The sequence below is a fragment of the Onychostruthus taczanowskii genome, unplaced genomic scaffold, assembly GCF_017590055.1.
Source record: "Onychostruthus taczanowskii isolate IOZ18803 unplaced genomic scaffold, ASM1759005v1 scaffold21, whole genome shotgun sequence".
NCBI classification, from domain to species: domain Eukaryota; kingdom Metazoa; phylum Chordata; class Aves; order Passeriformes; family Passeridae; genus Onychostruthus; species Onychostruthus taczanowskii.
Genome location: NW_024499351.1, coordinates 67,434 through 88,974, shown reverse-complemented (window position 1 = coordinate 88,974; position 21,541 = coordinate 67,434). Strand labels below are relative to the sequence as shown.

General features: G+C 36.9%; 1 protein-coding gene across 4 annotated transcripts in view; it reads right to left on the bottom strand.

The window, feature by feature from the left end:
* MAP4K3 (mitogen-activated protein kinase kinase kinase kinase 3) overlaps positions 1-21,541 on the bottom strand; it is a 66,529-nt gene that overhangs the window by 14,407 nt on the left and 30,581 nt on the right. For 2 of the 4 annotated variants that reach the window (XM_041404211.1, XM_041404214.1), the window contains exons 15-26: positions 19,977-20,039; positions 11,649-11,707; positions 10,485-10,523; positions 10,146-10,199; positions 7,118-7,160; positions 6,747-6,909; positions 5,655-5,764; positions 4,670-4,711; positions 4,353-4,437; positions 3,283-3,362; positions 625-685; positions 422-539 (exon numbers count right to left, since the gene is read on the bottom strand). In XM_041404211.1, the coding sequence (XP_041260145.1) occupies positions 422-539; positions 625-685; positions 3,283-3,362; positions 4,353-4,437; positions 4,670-4,711; positions 5,655-5,764; positions 6,747-6,909; positions 7,118-7,160; positions 10,146-10,199; positions 10,485-10,523; positions 11,649-11,707; positions 19,977-20,039 (917 nt within the window). The remainder of the gene's footprint in view (positions 1-421; positions 540-624; positions 686-3,282; positions 3,363-4,352; positions 4,438-4,669; positions 4,712-5,654; positions 5,765-6,746; positions 6,910-7,117; positions 7,161-10,145; positions 10,200-10,484; positions 10,524-11,648; positions 11,708-19,976; positions 20,040-21,541) is intronic. The other 2 variants (XM_041404212.1, XM_041404213.1) reach the window with 2 other exon arrangements.

The window sequence follows — 21,541 nt, the reverse complement described above, 5'->3', positions numbered from 1 at the left end:
TGTTACCACCTTCTGCTGGGACTTGAATGGGCTACTACTAAGGCTTTTTGGCAGCGCCCTGGTTCTGGCCAGGACAGGGTTAATTTCTGCAGCAGCCAGGAGGGGCATGGCCATAGCTTTTGTTCAGCATCAAGTACAAGCAGGATCTATCACACTAGACTATACCTGAAAAGAGCCATGCCCAGAAACAAGAAGTTTCATAACCAGAAGGTAAGGTGTACCAAAATCCATTTCTCTAACATGAGTAATTCACATCCTGATCCCTTAAACGTAGGGCTCAACCCTCTCATTAATGCACATGAGTCATTCACTGCAATCTGTGAACAGAGCCCCCCACTATTTGGTGTTCCCAGAGCTTCACAAGCATCTGCTGAACTCCCAGAGCTAAGATATTCTGATATATCCGATGATGTGTATTTACCTGGGAAGTATTCGGTCAGGGAGTTTATGTGCTGGAATAGCAACAGGTAACTTTTGCATTTGCCTTGCATAATCAAAGAGTCCTGGTAGATTATGGGAATAAAGCTGAGAAGCTTTACCTGGCAATTAGAAAACAAACCACACTTCAAATACGAAACCAAGTGTTTACCAGCACTACCAATGCAAGACAGCACAGTAACTTACCAGATATTGATAACAAACAATTGTTCATGACATATAACCAGGTACATCTTCGAGGAAATAGCTGATAAACAGAAGGAAAAACAAAGAAGTAGCATTCAATTTGATATACACAAGACAGTTATCAATTAGTATCTGCTTAGATGACAGGACAAAGCTAATACTGACTTGCTTTTTGCAGCAGTTTAAGCCAAGTAATGTTTACCTGGATTCCAGAGTTAATTCAGAGTAAGTCTTAGGTACATATACTATATTTAACATGTGAATTAACATTTAGAAAATTTGCATATTTTATACTCATCTCTTCAGGTATATTATATTCCACAAGATGTCATTATAAAGATCAATCAACCCTTTAAAAAAAACACCAAAAACCATTGAATTTTCTCCTTCAAAGAAGAAAAGCTCAACAACCAATTTCAGTAAACCAAGCGCGGTCAACAAACCACGTTCTGAACAAACCACGCTGTTCTGAAGCCTGTGACAGTCCAAATCTCTTGAAACAATTAAAACTGGTACTTTGAAGGGGTTCTTCACCTTCACCTGCATTCATATAAGTGATGAATGAGTGCAACAAATATTCAAGGCAGAGCTGGTTTTTGTCAAATTCTGCAATTCCTAAAATGATGGGGTTGAAAGCAACAAGACATCCCTCAAAAAAACCCAAAAAAACAACAACTACTTCCCCCCCGCCCCCCCCAACTTCTGAAACTTATTGACACAAGATGTCATGGAGGTGAAAAGTACCAACACAAGGGATTAGACATACTCATGTTCAAGAGGTCCAAAAGGGGACAAAAAATAGGCAGGGATCCTCCAACATCCCTGATTCAATGACTCTAGTGGAGTCTGAGGAGAACACACAGTGACCAACCTCACTGACACTTCCTACTGCCATTTCAGGAAAGAGACTATTGGGCTAGATAGACTACTCAGAAGGACAATTGTTTTGCTCTTAAAAAAACCCAAAAAACCCCCAAAACAACAACAACACCACCACAAAAAAAAAAACAAAAAAAAAAAAAAACAAAAAAAAAAAAAAAAAAAAAAAACCCACCAAAAAACAACAAACCCACAAAAGAAAACAAAACACAACTCTTCCAAAAAAAGAATAAAATATTAACCTTGAAGCTATTCTAACTCCTGGAAATGTGTACTATGTCTCCTTTGTCCACTGATGAAGTGAAATACAGAGAAAACTAATCAAGAACATTACTTTAGCTTTTATGCTAAGTTGTGTCAAAGTGAGAGTAAAGAGTAAACAATAACATAAAACATAAAATTTGGAAATGCTATTAAAACCCTACTGACTGTTATCATAAATAATGATGCAGTAAGTGGTTAGCACAGAGGGTGCATTTCTACTCCTGAACTCTTCTCACAGCCTAAACACACTGTAAGAAACACCTATGGTAATAATCTACCACACTGCTTGTATCAAAATTTAACATGCAAGGTTGATTGACCTTCTGTAGGTACATGAGCATATTGTGACTCAGTAGGTTTGGATCTGAGGATTAAAGAATAGCAATTCTTCAAACTAGCAGGTTAATTGATCTGCCACTCATTCCTTGTTCCACACAGGACTGGCTGTGTTAGCAACCATTTATTCTTGTCTCTAAGTGCTTATTAAAACATTTCCCTGAAAGCTCACTAGGCAACACACTACATGATTTTCATTACAGCTCTTCTCCTTCCTTGCCAGTTAACTGCAACCAAAACCAAACCCCAAACAGTAAAGAAAAAATCCAAACCTTTCCTTGGTCTACCTGGCCTCTAAGAATTATTTTTACATTAGTGATATTTCTCAGGGTAGTTGTTACAACTGCAGTGCAGCAGCAGAGTGGTACCTGAGCTAAGTTTAAACCAGGTAACTCGAGCATCAGTATGATTATGGGTTACACTGAGCTCAGTTCAACTAGGCCTTCCTCTCAACACAACAGACATCTCTAAAATGTCTGGACCCTGGAGGCTGAACAAACACCAGTGCCTCCAGCTTACACTGTGAAGGCTGTCCTTGCAAATTCCCCCATCTTGATGGCAGGTGCACAGCTCCCTACAGTAGGGAGAAGGCAAGAAAGAAAACAAGTTTCTTAGAGAGTAACTAAAGAGCTGGAGAATACAGAAAGGCCTTCAACTTGCATTTTACCCTCCCCAGCATCCCTTAAAAAAATTACTAATTGTAAGACTCTGCAAAGACAGAGCTTTAGATGGAATTCAATAAGCTGAGTCTCATCAGCAAAGCTGCTTTTAAGACCACAAGAACGGACTCCTGCAAATAAAGGGTCTCCTTGCTTCTCTGTAGTTGAATTACAATGTTTGTTGCAAAAATTCTGTATTGTAATGAAGTTTTAAGGGAAATAGAAATTTTCATCCAAAATTCATCAGGGAAATTCCATACCATTTACCTAATCATTTAACTGCAGAACAATGCACTATGATGAAGTTCAAACTACAGATAGATGAAGATCTCCTATATAAACACGGTTCAGCCTACGAACACAAACATGACTGAAAAGTATCCCCAACAGCAAATATTTAAGGTAATTCTCAGTGTAGCCAGTGCCTATGTAAATATAGTAAAAACCATTTTTGTAAGGATTACAACATTAATCTGAGGGGTTAAAAATGTGATGTATTTTTTTTAAACCAGAAATATACCTGCTCCATTGATGTTTCATGAAGTTCATTCAGGTTCAGTGTGTAAATACCTTCTTCTGCTCCAAATATCAAGTACTGATCTGCAAACACAAACAAAAAGAGGCAGAAATCTTAATTCAGGAAAGTATTTATTTAGACCTTTACCAAAAAGCAACATCAATACACATGGAAACAAATCAAACTATAAGTTAAAGTGTATGAAAGCATGGAAAATTAATCTTGATAAGGAAGCTTTAATTTATGAATGGGGCTGATTTAAGTCATTAGGAAAGCTCAGGGGTTTTTTTTTTGAGTAACAATTGAAATTTTAGAAAAAAACGACTCAACCACAAGCAGGAAATCACGTGAATAATTTCAGCATATCTTACTTAGACATTTCCATATATTATGGAAAGATCCATTGCCTTCTTTGAGAGTACTTCTACACAGTAGTGACTAGAACATTTTCTCAGTAGTCTGTGGATGCCTCACCTCTTGAACATAATCAAATCCCTGGATTGTACATAGGCATGCAAACATCTCTTACGAGATGATGTCAACTGCTAAGGATTTACCCTTCCCTAATTCCACTCTCTAAAAAAATCCAAATATTTTCTTGCTGACCAGCTCACTAGTATGTTTATCCAGCTTATAATCAAAGCGTGTTATAGCAGGCAAAGTGAATACAATATTACCACCAATCCCTTTTATCAGGTTAGATAGTAAAGCACTAAAATTTATGCAAAAAACCCCAAAAAACAACTGCAGAATCCTGTAGGGCCAGAAAGATCTCAGTTTAGACCCCCAAAAGTCAGATTTTTTACAGCTAAATTAGGATTGTCTTCTTTTGGACTAAAATGCTGAGAAGAGTCTTTAACTTCAATATGTAATTTGTTCTTTTGAATAAAAGCAAAAAACTTCATCCAACATATCTTAAAAATAACACAACTTTAGACAGCAGTAGCATAATTAAAGAAGGACTCCTGCTTATATGAATATATGTCTGTTTTAAAAGGAATAGTCCTGTTCTTCTAAGCACTCTTGAAATTCAAGGAGAGGACAAAATGGGTAAAATACTCATCATATAATACCTCTTGTATCTGGATTTATCCAAGATGTTGCACAATGAATTTTTAATGGACAGCCATTGAAAACCTTTGAAAAGCAAGCACCCATCTGTAAAAGTAAAAATATTAAATACATACATATGAAAAATTAAAATGTGACCTGCCCAAAAGGATTATTTTTACTTCAAGCACTAACAAAAGGTTAAGAGTCATACCACTGGCTTAACATTGCTAAGTCGTATTTGGTTTTTTAAGTAAAAAAGCAAAGACTACAAACATTCAAAAAATGTGCTTTTTCACCCTACCCCCAAGGTGCATTTGTGTGACTCAGCAATACTCACATGTACTTTAGGTGTGGGAGGAAGGCCATTACTAATTGGTTTCTAGAAAATAAAATTTAAAAGTATGTTTACACTCACACGCACACTATGCTTAAACATATAAATTCCCTCCCCACACACAGCATAACCACAAACACTCAGCATAATTTTCTTTTCATTAAGATCTCCACTATGATTCCCTAATACCTCCTCATTGAATGTTTGCACAGTTTTGTGCAACATTTTCATGCTACAGTGGTGCCTGTAATAATGGCATTTCCAGTATTAGAGAGTTTAAGCAATATTGGAACAATTGCTCAACCCTTTAGTATTACAGCATTAAATGTTACCACTCAGTGCTATATGCACTTTCCTGTGTCAGTATCAATTTCTCCTAGCACAAAGAAGCTTCTGAACAAACCCATTTCACAGGTAAATTTCTAACACGATTTCAAATGACAAGTTCAAAGCTGTCCAGGTAATCCTACTTTTTGAAGTATTGTCAGTATTACTGGCACTTCCTTAAAACAAAACAAAGACTCATCACCACATTTCTAGTCTATTTCCTCTTGACTTCTCACAAAAAAAAATTACATTTCCAGCCTCACACTTGGAAGGAGCCCTCAGAGAGAGCAGTCTCATGTTATATTTAATCTATTCTAACTACAGCATATTCCATTCCCTAATTTCCCTGTTTCCTTAAACAGTCATTGCCCAGTGCAGCACAAGACACGGCTCTCATTATATCTCTCAGCTGTGTGAAAGACCAAGAAAATTGTATATATTTGTCATGATGTTTGTTTCCAAGGAAAATTAAACACTGACAAACTTCAGACTAAGGCTGTATCACAACTAGACAATCAAGGAAAACTGTGTTATGATTAAAAGTAAACAAGGTGCCATCCAGCATAATTTCCATATTGAAGAGCATGCCTGCTCCTTTTCCTTGCATATGCAGAACAGTCATGACAATTCTAAAAGGACACCCAGAAGCTTAAATACCTACCAGTATTTCCTTCTTTTCTTTCCTTGAAAAGCTCGTGTCTCTAGCTTCATTCTGTTGATGCGGCAGTTCCTCTCTGTCACCATTTAATTGCACAGAAGTGACTCCATTACCTAGAAAGATTGATAGTTAAGAATGTGTTCCTCTGCCTTCACCTCAAAGAGTAATCTAGCCTAAAAACTCTTAACTGGGCCAGAATTTCCAATTAAGTCAGAACATACACTGTATATAATATAGCATAAAATACCCTAATTTATTCCTTAAACATGCTTGTTGTTACATCTGCACATATCCATCAAGCCACAATCAATTTCAGTCCATGACTTTTGCTAATTAATGTAACACCTCTAACATAATAACTCTAATCTAACAACTCTAACAGGAGCACAGAAAGGGATGCAGTCACAGTTATGAGGGAAAATGTGTTGGCCATACCTAAATAAATACTTGCCAATAACTAACATTTCAATTATTGATTCCTTAGAAACACAGCCTTGTTAGAGTCAAATCTTTAACAAATCAACAGTAGAACTAAGTATGAAGCAAGGAAAAGCTACCAAGTAACAACTAAGAGGCAGACATTGAGCTTGCTTAAGAGAAGCCAGTCCAAGACAACTCTCAAGGCATCAGACTGACAAGGCATAAAATGAACAGTCTGAGCAGACAGTAAACAAACACACTTACCTCCTGTACTCCCCAACCCAGTTCATTACATACAAAAGCAAACATTGTATGTAACATTCTTGACAAATGACAACAACCACTAACACACTCAACCTGAAACCTACAAACATACTTTTTTACCAATCTTCATACTCTACATTATAAGCCTGTTGCTTAGGAAAGCAATTGTGTCACCAATGGCATCAGCAGGAATGGTGTCAGTGACTTTGATAGAAAGTACATTTGACCCTTTAAAGAGTTAAAGCATGCTTTTTTTTCATGAATTTTGGCTTTCATGCACTTTGTTACTTGTCCACCATAGAAAAATTACCTCAATATCTTTTAATGTGTGCACAGCTAAGAACACAGAAATAAAATCACATCAGATTATTTAAGAAATACTTGTATGCTCCTTGGGGTCATGTTTATTACCTAAAGGATTAGATTTCTGTGGAGGTAACCGAGGAGGTGGTGGTCTAGGTGGAACATGAGATGTAGATTTTGCTGGACTCTCTGATGTTGGGCATCTCTTGATTGTCCCTTGATTTTCATTTTCAGAAGAGTAAGTTTCTTGAGGGATAAATATTGATTTAGGCTGAAAGAGACATAGTAATAATCAAAACATAAAAAAAATTCAAAGCATCCATGCCACTTATCAATGAGCTACAAGCTCCACATGCAGCATTTTGATCCTGACATTTTCACAAGTAAAGAGCCACCAACACAGTAATTTAAATATTCTCCATTAATTTGTTTATTTAAAGTGCATTTTTCTGTTGAGCGACCAAATCCCCCTCACTTACCTTTGGTGGTAAAGGAGGTGGCACTTTAGGTTTCATAGTAGCACTATAAAGAAAAAAAACAACAAAACAGAGAGAAAACTTGAATAGCAGTCTTCAAGAAGACATAGGGTTTTATAAATGCCATACAAATAAATACCATTAACTTGTCAAGAGCACTATTATATCCAAGTAACTGCATCAGATACTTTCAAACATTTTGTTATACCTCAGATACTATCTCAAAACAAGGATCACATCTTCCCCCCAGAGAGCACAGAGTGTCATGAACTGATTTGTTGAAGATGCACAAACTTGTGCAGAACAAAGCAGGGAGAAACAGAAGAGGCCTGACATTTGCTCTGTTGAGAGGAGAAAGTTAAGGGTATCAGTGAGCTGAAGGGGAGTTACAAGAAAACTAACGAAGACCATTCCCTGGAAAAGTTACCCTGATGACTTAAAACAGCCTTACACATAGAAGTAAAATCCATCTGCAGGGGACGGCTACCCTCGTGTTTAGGTTGGTTGGTTGATTTTTGATTGATGAGTCTCCTTTTTTATGGAAATCTTGGGAAATACAACTTTTCATGCTAGAGCAGTTTGGTCCAAGAGTACAAGATATTATCAGAAAACAACATAGCTGAAGCACCAGGAGCATTCTTCCTCTCCTGGCTCTGTGGTTTAAAAAATACACTGCATTTAAAAAGAAAACACTAAACTCTGAAATTTTGCATGTTTTTAAAACCTCTTCCACTGTTCTGTTTCCTAATCTTTCAGGAACAGAAAATTATTTCCGCTAAATAAACCAGGAAACTTGACATTCTTCCACAGTATCTTACTGCTTTGAACATAATTTAAAAATAAGGAAGATATCTGCCTGTTTGTTTACAAGCCAACAACTTGTCTGGTTGGCTTCATTCTTTCTAAGAGTTTCTGTCCTGGCATCTTATCTGTTGTTTGTATTTCAGAGAAGCTGGAAGGGGATTTTGAGAACAATTTCCCCTCTGTCATGCATTTCAACTGCTTTGGTGGAAGAAATTATCTTCTCTTAGTAATATGGGGCCAAGTTTAAGTCCTCTCACGTAAGGGCTCAAGCTCCATTTCCATTTCTTTTGTATTCTTCCTGCATTTCAGACAACCAATGTTACTGGGCAGCCAAAGAAAGCAAAAACGCAACAATTTGGCATGCATGGGACAGATGTTTGTACAAAGGACCGTGTGCCCTCGTCTCAACAAGAGGGTTTAGGTGCAGCTTGTCAAGGCTATCCATGCAGGGCAGTGCCCCAGTAATTGCTGCTTTCCATAAGCAGGAAATTCAAATATTGGCAGTCTTGCTACACGTGAGAGAAACAGAAATAGCAAAACAATCAAAATTATTAAATGAAGAGTGATAACTTTATATTGTTCTCTGAAACATGGATTCTCTGCTGCTACTCTCACTCGATTTCATGCAGTGGCACCAGTCTGGGCTGGAAGAGGTACACTGGATTCACTGGTTTTGTTCTGGGTCTGAAGGGAGAAGTAACTGATGTCACATGTGCTCCTCAACTGCAGCTCCACCTCACAGAATATAAATCAAACCAAAGCCTTGAATCTTCAGTGGGTTGCACAGAAAGATATTCAAGATGAGGCAGATGAACCAGTAACTTCAGCAGATCTTTGGGCTCCAGCAGATACCAAGAGAAAGGCACAGATGCAGAATCTGTGACCCGAGGTTGAGGGATTCAAGCTTTTACACACTGTCAGGCCCTCTCTCTAGGGCAAAAGTACTTAGGATGATATAACATAAGAAACAAACAGTACCAAGACAATCCTGGAAAACAATCAGTGACTACTGGTCCCCAGAGTCAGATGAATTAGAACCTCTCCAGAAGATCTCTCAGGTTCTTTCTTGCCTAACCTAAAAAAGAAAATCTACAGAAACACAACAGCCACATAAGCAACTGAAGTCAATGCTGTTCAAAAGTTCTGATGGAGCTCGTGCAAGGAGCAAGGATCTCAAAGCACTCGAAGAAATCAGTGCTAGCACTTCAAGACAGCAGAGATCAAGAGGTTCCAAGCCCTGGAACATTACTGAATTGATGGTACTGGCTGCAAAAAGAGCAAGAAGTGTAGGGGGCAAAAGAAACATGAAACAAAAATGAACAGAAATAGAGCTGTACACAAAAAAATCATCCAGAGGTTCATATGGATGGAGGAACCAAGCTGAGGTGGTTCACAAAAGCAGTAAAATGACTCAAAAAATAAAAAAAAAAAAAAAGAGAGAGATTATAGTTTGGTTCTCTGCAAGAGAGAGATGCCAGCAATAGATAATAGATGTTTTAAAGGTTTCCTGTATGAGCAACAGCTTTCCAAATCACCCATTAACAGAAAGCAAACAAAAATTATGTCTCAATGGCATTGTTCCTTTTTGTCTTTAGACCAGATTTCTTTAGGAATGTAAATCTACACATACAGGTTTTGCTTTTCAAATTGTTTCAGCTCTCATCTATCAATCAAATAGAGCCCAAAAATACTTATACCAGTGGGATTTAATATGAACATTATTAATTTGACACATGCCTTTGCAGCCACATAACCTTGCTCTCTCTGAATAAAGGAAGCCAGCTCTATTCCAAAAACCAAGCACCCATACAAGCAGCCTCCTAGTTGAGAACACAGAGCAAACTCAACATCTAGAAAAGCCTGTAGTGTATATATTTTATCTACTTTTCATGAGCTTTATTTTGAAATATAGTTATCAGTTCTAAAGAATGCATTAGGACTGTAGTCAGACATATTACTGGCTCATCAAAATGAAGCCAAAATTTTGTTCCATAACAGAAAATAAAAAGAAAACTATCAATCAAGGAACGATATTTCCACCCCCCCAACTGATAACAATCAGCAGAATAAGACAACTTATGGTGATGTAATCTAGCAACAACATGAAAAATCTATCTTCAAGCAAAATGAATCCCGAGTTGTTAGAGAATGTGATTCAATCTTTTTTTCCCCAAATACTCATCTATTCAAGAATCTGATTTTATTTATTTTTACAAGAAGGACTTACTGTTTAGAATCATCATCTGCATCATCATCATCTTCTAAATGTGCCACATGCCCCCTAGGAAAATGAAGATACTGTGGTTGAGTGAGTTGTATTAAATTTACCTTGACTGTTGTGAAAAGATTCTGAGCTCAAAATCTACTTCTTTTATAGAATTTTACTATCTTTTAAAAAATCATTACTGTTCTTTAAAGTACAGCTGCAATTTAGGCAACTATGTGTCTCTCACAGGCTCTCAGCAAGCACAGGGACAAACAAGAAGCAGTTGTGACAGACAAAAAAAAAATCAATGCATGAATTACCTCTGAAACACATACAAGAGGAAAAAAGAAATAGAATTACCGCTGATGTAGTTCTTCTTCAACTGATTTTAAGAGACTCCTTCAGCATTAAATAAGAACAAGAACATAATTTAATTGTGGTACACAAGGACAATTATCAAAAGCACCTATGATTCTTTCAGTAAATAATTCAAAGTATGTTATTTCAGCTGGCTTTCAGAATATTCATCCAGCATCCACGTAAAAATGAACATAGCTGCAAATTTTTAAAATTTAGTCTTCACACAACACCCTTTCATGTGTGTTCATTAATGTATTGCTATTAAGTGCAATGGTCCTTTTTCCTCTTACTGTAAAAGAAGGACTGTGTTACCCAATTTAAAAGAAATCCATAAGAAAATCACAATACTGAACAAAACAGATTGACAAGTATGAAACTACTGTTAGGATAAATTAATTCTTCCCTGGTTAATTTTTTGTAACATTCTGGACTTCATACTCATGTTTTTGTTTGAAAACACAGAGAAGAATCACAGGACTAAGGGACAAGAGGATTTCCAAAATTATCAGTACTGATTATTTTCCCAATTAAGAGTATGCAAAAATATCATGCTCTATGCTTAGGTTTTCTGCATTTTTAGTATGATTTAATTTAGCAAATCAAAGGTAGGCATCTAATTCTGGCATGCATAAATGTAATTAAGCAATTGTGTGCAAAGGGAAAATTACATGGAGAATTATTTCATGATTAATACATCAAGATGATTAAAGGTATGAGCATGAAGTTAAAGGCCTTGCTAAGAAAGGTTAAGTTTTATTTTTTAAAGCATCCATAACTCCATGTTCCTAGTGCCCTACAAGATAAAGAAGGGCATAAAGTAATGTCAAAGAGCATCACTGGCAGCTCCCAGATGGGGTAAAATTGTGCTCTGTGGGACCTATCGTGCAGAATATTCCATAAACAAGTAGATCAAGATAACAGCTCTTAAAAGGAAGCTTACACCACCACAAAGACAATATGGTCAATACAGCCTCAAACACTGAAAAGTGCTGCAATTCTGTATCAATAGAGTTATTATTATTTTAGAAATAAGTAAGTGATTTTGGAATTTCAACTGATAGAAACAAGTTTGACTTATTTCACTACATCTGCTTTAGCTAATGTGTCTTTATATTAAAATAGTCTTGAAAGAATTAAAGACAGAAAATGCAGTTGCTTACTCACTTATTTGCACCCAAAAAGTAGCCACACTGAGGACCATGACCATATTCTAGCTGTAGATCCTAAAACATAAGAGAATAAATCTTTTAAGATGAACAGGTGAGCATCCAATACACACCCTATGCCATGCTGCTGTTATCCCCTCTGCAACACCTGAGATACCAAATAAGCTGAATTCTCTGGCCTTCCTGCCCCCTAACACCACTTCCAGGCCCACTGCACCCAAAAATCTCCTCTCTGCCAGTTTGCTCCACCTCTAATTCCTTTTAACTCTGACCTTTGCCCCTTCCTTGCACACAAGAGAGTCTTTGCTCAAATGAAGTCAGCTGCATAAAAGGAAACAAAACAACAACAAAAAGAATACAACAATAAGAGAAACAAAAAAATTCAGGACTTTGCAATCTACCAGATTCCATAGAGAACCCAGCTACCCCTCACTGGCACATTCAGTAGTCATTTCAGAAGGGGAGTAGCTCTGGCAGGGAGCCTGAAATCCTTTAGGGCATGGAAACATTTAAAAAATAAGCAGAGAGGACAGTAAGTGTTTTTATCATTCTGGTTATACCAGTATGTGCATATGTTAGGAAGACCATTTTCTTTGGGAAAAAAAGAAGCCAAAACAGAATTAATGAAGTCAAATGGTCCAGCAATCATGGAGTACAGGCTACAAAGAAAAAGATGTGCTAACAGGCCTTCAACACTATTTTAAAATAAAAACCATAATGGTATAAATATTTAATGCATTAATGGAATACAGGGATCTCACTGAAGCACAATCAAATCTGCATCTGCTGGGACAATACTGCTATAATCACAGTCCATTTTTTTCTTCAGGTGGATCACAACAGGAGAAATATGAGCATAAATTTGCTCCCAAAATAGTGAGTGTATTCACCAGAAGAAACAAACTACTGATCACCTAAATTAGTGATAAATGGAGCTACACTCTTCCTTCTCAGGAAACATTTTAAAGGTCTCCCAACGCCTTCTGTTGAAGAGGCCCCTTTCAGCTGCAACCCATATCTAAAAGCATGTCACCCTTCAGCAAGAGGACCAGATAGCCAAGCTTTAAGAGGAATAAATCTGGATTAGATGGGGCTGATCTTCCAAAAGGGCATTTTTAAAAATCAGAGGAAAAGTCTCACACCAGATTTGCCAGTGTTCCAAGATGATGAAGTAGAAACCACTGCAGCCCTCAATTCCAGGCTGAAGGGCAATCACATCGATACAAAGCTGTAAATATTGTTTTTTTGCTTGCCAAGGAGTTTCAGGTTGTTTACTGCACCCTTTAGTCTGCCCTGTAAAGCTAAGTAGTAGTTTGCACATGGGTGTGTCTACCACAGCTGTCAGTAGCATTTGGTTGCTTCAGTGACTTCACCTATTTTCCCAAAGTGAAATACTGTGGAAAAAACACTATGTAACTGATAATTACTTGACATAAAAGAATGTATAGATCAGAGAGCTGAATAAAAATTGCAAATGCAAGCCTGGTGCTGGCATTTCCTGAACCATGGAGAGACTGACTTTTTAATCTCTGTATCAACTTTATTATACATCTTTATTCTAGAATTAAATGATCTCCCCAAACCACCAAACTCCATCTACCTCTATCGATCTGACTCCTCACCATCAGTGGATGTTCTACAATCTACCAGCAAGAAACAGATTCAACTTTCTTTGCTCCAAGTACTTCTATTACTTCTATGCAATCTCAGAAACTTCCACCTGCAAGCACAGATATTTTGAGGATTCAGGCTCTAGAGCAGAAAATCACAAGATTGGAAACATAAGGCGTCACCAGAGTCACAAGCAAGTAGGTTAAACAGGTTGTGTGAGTCTCTGTAAGAGGATGCCAGAAGAAAGACTGGGAAACGTTGAGAAAAGTAACCCTGGGACAGTGGGGTTGCTGAGGGGTTACAGAAATCTGAGATTCACCTTGAAGGGACAAGACCTCAATGCTGCAAAACGCTGGGCAGACCCAAAATGTCTGTCCATCTGAATTTACACACAGTGCAATGTATGGATACAGACAGATACACTGTACAGCAGTGACAAGGAAAATATTAAGAGAAAATAAATAAATTCACCTAAAACAAAAGGAGCTCTTCTCTGCCACCAGACCTTTTAAGAGTAATTTTCCTTATCAAAGATGACATCTGCCAGAATTATTTATGTCTAAATGTTTTAAAGGGCAAAACCTGTCTTTGGTTCCGTTTACTGCTGTGTAACATACATTTCACTATGATTTTAATTGGACATGCATACTCTTCCTAATCCCTTTAAATATTGCTGGTTTTCACTCCAAGGGTAGGGTCAAGTACTCCATTACCAGGGAAATTTCTCCTTTTGTTCTCTATAAATACTGGGAGTTGGAGAGGTTTTAAAAAGAGAAAGAAATTTTCCTTCTACCTTCTATTTCAAATACACAGATAATTTATAATTTTATATTAACTAAACCTATTCTAGCTACACATTTGATACAGAAACATTTGTAAAAACTGCATGTATCCAGCAAAGCCCCCAGTGAGCTGTTATACTCACCGGAACACCCAATAGATTATTTTAAAGCCACACATAAAGGTATCAAATCTTATAAGTTATGGATTTCTACAGGGAAGAACACATTAGCATTAACTACTAATTTATGCAAAGTTACCCATCACCTTCATCAATCTACATTAATATTTTCATTTAAAATACATACATTGTAACAATGCTGGTTAGTTAACTCAAATTCTGTGATTTTAGATCAGACAGAATTGACACAGAATAAATCCAACTAGACAGATATATTCCAATAGATCTTGAGACCTACAGCCACTAGCAATGAGAAGAGGTCTATGACCTTGGTACTGAATCAAAGGGGCAACCCCAGGTTACCAACAGCTGATTCCTGAAACAACTCATCCGTGTGCAAGACCAGACTGCTCTTGGCTGGTAGGGATTGCTTTGGAAAAAAAAGGTAATACAGGGAATAATCACCAGTTCTTCTCAACAGCTTAGGTAACATTAAAGGAAGCTGACATGTAGAAAGCCACATCATACCCTTAGATAAATCACAAGTGCAACGTAATCCATGACTAAAAAGAGTATAAAAAACAGTATAGAGATTTCCTCAAAAACATTTGATGGTAAGGCCATGTCATGAAAGAAAAAAATCCCAAGGAATGATCAAACCTACAATACCTTCTGTGGCTTAAGTTTAAAAACCTGCTATTTACTGTCTGCAGAATTTAATTTTAAGTTAACCGCTACTGTATCTTTAACAGTCTTATCAGCCCAACTTGTTCTATAGGGCTGGGCTGTCCTGGAAATCTATTTTTCAGTGTTCAGGCCTTCAAAAACAAAATGTATACAGCAAACCAGGAATTCTCAGTTACTTCCTACATGTGCTGTTCTTGAAATCTAACAAGACCACTCAAAGTGACAAAATTAAGACTTGAAATGTACAAAATGCTGGGGACATAACTCTGAATTTCAAAGAATACAAATCACCTTTGGACTACTAAACATAAAAAGTAAGAAGGCACACATCTCTAGCTCAGTAAAATGACAAAGCAATTCCTATCTCATTGCTTCATCAAAGGAAAGTTAATTTTTAAAAGAGCCTAGCACTACCTAAGACGTATTCTGTATTTTAATGCCTTTATTTCAATAAAAAGTGCATTCTTGAATTTCTCTGGATAGCCTATCACATCAGAAAAATCGAGTTGAATGTATTTTTTTTTTGAACAGGCTAAATATAATTCTTCCCTGGTGGCTGAGTGAGGTTTTACTGTGCATTACTGCTACACAACCACTGTTCCCTTCTTCCTCTGTATTTCAGTTCTCCATGCATTTTGTCTATGAACGTCCCGTTGCCTCCTAGCACTAAAACTGAACATCTCATTTTCTTAATTGCTTTTTCCAAGCAGAAAATACCCAAAACATACAGGGGAGGAGAATACAAGAGCAAAAACCACTGGCACCTTTCCCCCCATTTCCACTCATTTTCTTGTGGTCTAAGGATCATGCTCCATTTCACTACCTAAAGCTGGAAAAGGTATGAAGACTCTCTGAAATCCAATACTGATAGCTGCAGTATGTTTTTAGAGCTATGTTAGCTAAAACAGGATAGGAGTCTTCATGGCTTGCAGCAAAGAAAAACCATATGTACGTATGTGTAGTGAGGAGAAAAATTACTTAAATTTAAGAAAAATGCTCCTGGGTAAGGTTCTCTGTTATCTATGTAAATCTCTTTAGTTCAATCGTTTCATACCAATATTTTAGCTTTTCTGCCACAACTAAATAAAAATCACAGCATAGCTATGTGGAAACATTACATTCTTAAAAGTAACTACCAAATATGATCACAAATTATTAAACCCAGAGTGTATTTATGAGCTAAAAGAAAACAAAAACCAACCATGACAAAAGTATTTAAATAGGACCAAGTGTATAAATGCACCTGGCAAGGACAACAGTGCAGACAGCATGGGAACTGCAAACCTCTTACTGAATTCTTTGCTAAAGAAGTCCTAAATGAATGTTACATTTGTAACAACTGAAAACAATTATAGGTTGGAACCTGAGATATCAAAGCCAAGTTTTATTCAACTCCTCTGTCATTTTAACAGTAGAATTCCACACTTTTCACTGTGTGTTATATCCTTCAGGTTAAATTATTCCAGGCGCCTACTTCAAACAGAAGCTAGAGATCACCAGGGGTTCCTTCCACTTCATCTTTTTTTGGGAATTCTCTGATGGTATTTCTCACTTAACAAGATGTGCGGGACAGTTCTCCGTGTATGAACCAGAATTATTTTTCAACTCACTACAAATGGGAAGAAAAATGTTTTGCCACAGAATTTCACTGTAGACCAGGATAAGCTAAATGAAAATATTTTCATTTGGTTCAATGTGACATTTTGTTTTGAGTCAGAAAAACAATAAGCTTTTGTGACTTAGGTTCAATAGCATAGGTTAAAAATGTCCCAGAATAAAGAGCACATATTTTTAAAGTTGACTTTGATTTAGACCATTTCCTGAGCTCACTGCAAATGCAATGCTCAACTCTGCAACTTATTTGAGCTAGGATCCAAACAATTGCCTTTAAAATATACAGAAAGACGGTGAAAAGATCTACCTTATTCAAAGTCTAATGTGCACATAAGACTAAGAAGACAAAATAGGAACATGCAGAACTCCAAATGACAGGAAGTAGCATACGCAAAAAAAACCCTCAAAGGATGGAAGGTACCCAAGAAAGTTTCTGAGAAACTTGTTGCCTAGTTGCAGAAAAAAGAAAAAATATATATCCTGAAAGACAGAAGAGCATGTATCTAGAGCAAAATAGTCTGTTATTTATTTAGCTGTGAATCAAAGGAGTGTATTTGTAGAAGATGAGAAAGAAAAGCACTATCTTGTCCTTTCTGATTGCAATTTGCATTAAGGGGTACTGGGGTTTGGATACAAAGTTTTCTCTCCAAACAAGACCTGCACTGAATTTCTCCATTCTTCTGGCAGATCCAGGTAGGTGTCTCAGAAAAGCTTAGGGGGAAGGAGGGGAAGAAGAAAAAAGAGAAATGCAGAAGCTAGAGATCACCAGGGGTTCCTTCCACTTCATCTTTTTTTGGGAATTCTCTGATGGTATTTCTCACTTAACAAGATGTGCGGGACAGTTCTCCGTGTATGAACCAGAATTATTTTTCAACTCACTACAAATGGGAAGAAAAATGTTTTGCCACAGAATTTCACTGTAGACCAGGATAAGCTAAATGAAAATATTTTCATTTGGTTCAATGTGACATTTTGTTTTGAGTCAGAAAAACAATAAGCTTTTGTGACTTAGGTTCAATAGCATAGGTTAAAAATGTCCCAGAATAAAGACCACATATTTTTAAAGTTGACTTTGATTTAGACCATTTCCTGAGCTCACTGCAAATGCAATGCTCAACTCTGCAACTTATTTGAGCTAGGATCCAAACAATTGCCTTTAAAATATACAGAAAGACGGTGAAAAGATCTACCTTATTCAAAGTCTAATGTGCACATAAGACTAAGAAGACAAAATAGGAACATGCAGAACTCCAAATGACAGGAAGTAGCATGTGCAAAAAAAACCCTCAAAGGATGGAAGGTACCCAAGAAAGTTTCTGAGAAACTTGTTGCCTAGTTGCAGAAAAAAGAAAAAATATATATCCTGAAAGACAGAAGAGCATGTATCTAGAGAAAAATAGTCTGTTATTTATTTAGCTGTGAATCAAAGGAGTGTATTTGTAGAAGATGAGAAAGAAAAGCACTATCTTGTCCTTTCTGATTGCAATTTGCATTAAGGGGTACTGGGGTTTGCATACAAAGTTTTCTCTCCAAACAAGACCTGCACTGAATTTCTCCATTCTTCTGGCAGATCCAGGTAGGTGTCTCAGAAAAGCTTAGGGGGAAGGAAGGGAAGAAGAAAAAAGAAATTATTTTAAGGGTAGCCACATCATAGGCATCAGATATTTGAAAGGTATGTGCACAAACTGCCACATGATCAATCCAGCTGTGCAAAATCCTGTCACTCAATCCCCAAATCTGCTTTCAACATCAACTGTATATGGCCCAAAACATGCCTCAATCTATGATAATTTTTTTTTATCATCTTAGCTCTGCAACTGAGTTTTTACTTATGAGCTATTTTATAAAACCAGTACAACAGCAGGGAAAGAGCCCAGCAATAGTAGGTGATCATGCTTCTGAAAAAGCATAATTGTTTCCTCTTGGTAACATTTGAAAAATTCACATACCACTTCTCAATGAACATATCTGAAACCAATACTGTCAGAGCAGGAGTGAGGGAAGGAGACAGACAGAGAATCTCTGATTAGTGCATCCTACAGAAGAATGAACCAACTAGTAATTATCTCCTCTACGGGTTAGATCTTACTGAAGAATCTCACAAATAGGCAGTGCACTACTCTGAATTCTCCACTTTGATTCACAATGAGCACAGGAGGATGTGAAGAAAGCAATGAAATAGAGAAAGTGCTGATGAGTTACTTGAAAAACACATCTCACGATTGTGCCAACAACAGTACTTGGTAAGTTTTATAATAGTCACAATTTTTGGAGAGTGTATTGAACAGCATGGGGTAGAAGAAGGACAGTCCAGTTATGAGATATGTTCTCATTCTGTTCCTAGACCCACAAACACCAGGCTAGCAAGATATGTGACAACACTGAAAGTAGCCTTAAACAAACAAACAAACAAACAAAATTAAAATTAAAAAGTGTTAAACAGTAAAGAGGAAACCAAAAGCAAACCAAACTGAAAAGCCAAAAGCACACTCTCAAAACAAGAGGCACTGCACAGGATGGGGTGTTGCCACCAGGTAGGGAAATCTAAGCTACTAATCTCAAAACAATTTGTGAAACATTCTTTTAAGGAAGCAATACACAAATTTCTTTCCAAGAAAGGCAAAGACAGTCTAAGCTTTCACTAACTATGTTTCTGGCAGATTCAAGTCACACCAGGCCAACAGATGATGTAACAAACAAAAAAACCCCTAAAAACAAAAAAATCACATAAAACCCAAGACATTCTCAAACACCCCAGTCTCTCATCTTCCTCTCAGTGCACTTATATTAAATATATCACGAATCCAAAAAAGTTATAGATTAATGCTCTTAATTTACTACAGAATGTTTCTTCCTTTTTCTCAACAGTCTGTCTAACTACACAAAGAGCAGAGAGACATAAGAAAACTCACTTCCTAGAGTAATTTCCACAGTGTGATGCTAATGAACCAAATTTTTTAGCAGTGCAACTACAGAAAATTTGGAAAATCTATCAGACTTTAAATAATGCCAAATGCCATTGAAAACAATCATGAGCCCATTTTCTGTTATTTCTATGAAGTGTATATTCATTCTGTAACATAATTACCATCTGGAGAATTCACAGACTTACATAATTTTATAGTCTTGCATGGGACCATTTAAAAAGAACCTACCAGACAGAAATATCAAGAAAATGTTTCTTCTATATTCAATCACCCTCCAAAAAACAAACAAATTATGCATAGTATGGCAGTAAAGAAATTACAATGAATGCATGAATGCATAACACTGAGCCCCTTTTATAAGAATATGTATATTCTATAAGTAAATATGAATAATACTGTCAATGCTGCACACAATAAGAACTTTTTTCTACACTACAGAAATACATATACAGACTAATAGCTACATTTAATGATTTTTACAGATGAAAACACCACTACTACACCAACAGGACAAAACATGAACTTTGTAAAAGGAAAACAAGGACAAAACTAACACTGACAAAGAAAGGCATAAGACGAGAAATACCAGGTTAGATCTTGCAGTGTAGTATATGTCTTCTGAATTGTCCAAAAAATCGCTACTGTCAGGCTGTTCATTAGATAGAGATCAAGAAAAGCAAATTATTTATATTGTGACTGAAAGTCAGATGCACATAAATGTAATTTTTCTTGCTAAAAAAAGAGATACTGTTAGCTGAAACTCAAAACCATGTTAAGACAGTTCTCGCAACGGAGGTAAAACACAGCTAAGGTCACATCACTAAATACCAAAATGATGAATTACTGTTCATCAGCTGAGCTGTGGTAATGTGTGACAAACTGTCCCAGCAAGAGTTCAGTTCAACACCTCAGTGCAGCACTGACAGTAACTTCTCATGCTGCAGGGGTCCAGGGCTTTGTGCACTCACACACCAAAGTGACTGAGTGCAATTTTAAGCATGCTTGGTGAGACAGAAGCAAAAGCATCAGAACTGCTTTAATGAAAACAGATCCACACTGTTACTGCTGGAGGAAGAGACAGTCATCTCTTGCTCCCACTTCCATTTCAAAGACTTCCTTTGCCAGAGTGGGCAGATTGTTACAAACTTCTCCCACAGATTGGTTTGTGCTAAGGCTCTTAGCTAAAGCTTCCATTCTTTGAATAGGTCACTTGTTTGCAATTTGCCATGCCAATTTAAATTGTCCATTGGTTCTTCAGCTAATCTATAACTATATGCTTTTAATTTGGTCTCTGGACTCAATATCATTATTTTTGAAATCACACATCTGTCTGTATCAGGTCTGCATGCTTCTTTCTGACACAATGCATGGAGCAGTTAATTTTCCTCTTAAGAAAGATTCAAACTAACAGTTACCAAGTGTTCTGTATAGACAGGGAGATGAGGCAAGTTCCTTGGACAGGTCTCATATATGCAACATCTGACCAGAACAAACAATACTAAGATATTTTCTTATCAGCAGAATTCATCTGGATGGTTCAAGTCCCTTCACCAAGCAGCAAGAACTTCTGAGATTCCAAAGTACAAAGGTCCTAACTGCTAACACACAGTGTTAGGAAAAGGCTTGATTCCTCCCTTCCAGAACACCTGTCAAAGAACTGCTCTCAAAAGCTGTGCTTTCAACCCCTTACAAAATCTCTCTCCAGTTTAGCAGCTCAAGTTCCTAAGGTGCAATAAAAGCACCACTGCCCCACGGAGTTATCGACTATGGTTTGTATCGTCAGTGACTGATAAAAAGAAAGAAATGGGAAAAGTATTTTTAAAACTTCAACCTCTCCACTAACATCTTTTTACAATTATAATTCTATGTGTGTATAAATAAAACTCTTAATGAGCAAGAGCATGGCAGTTTCAACTACACAATGCTTCCAATTGTATTTTCTTTACAACAGGGAAGCAAAGACAAAATAGCTTGGAATAAGTTCAAAAATAATTTTGAGTTAAATGATGGGTTTGTAGTGGAAGCACTGCCTTCATTATCATATTTAATAAAAGCTTATGTAACCAGGGCTCCTAAATAATGCTGTTATGCAGCTATGCCAAAATCTAAGTAACACATCTGAAATACCTGTCTAAATCCTATGTGTGATTT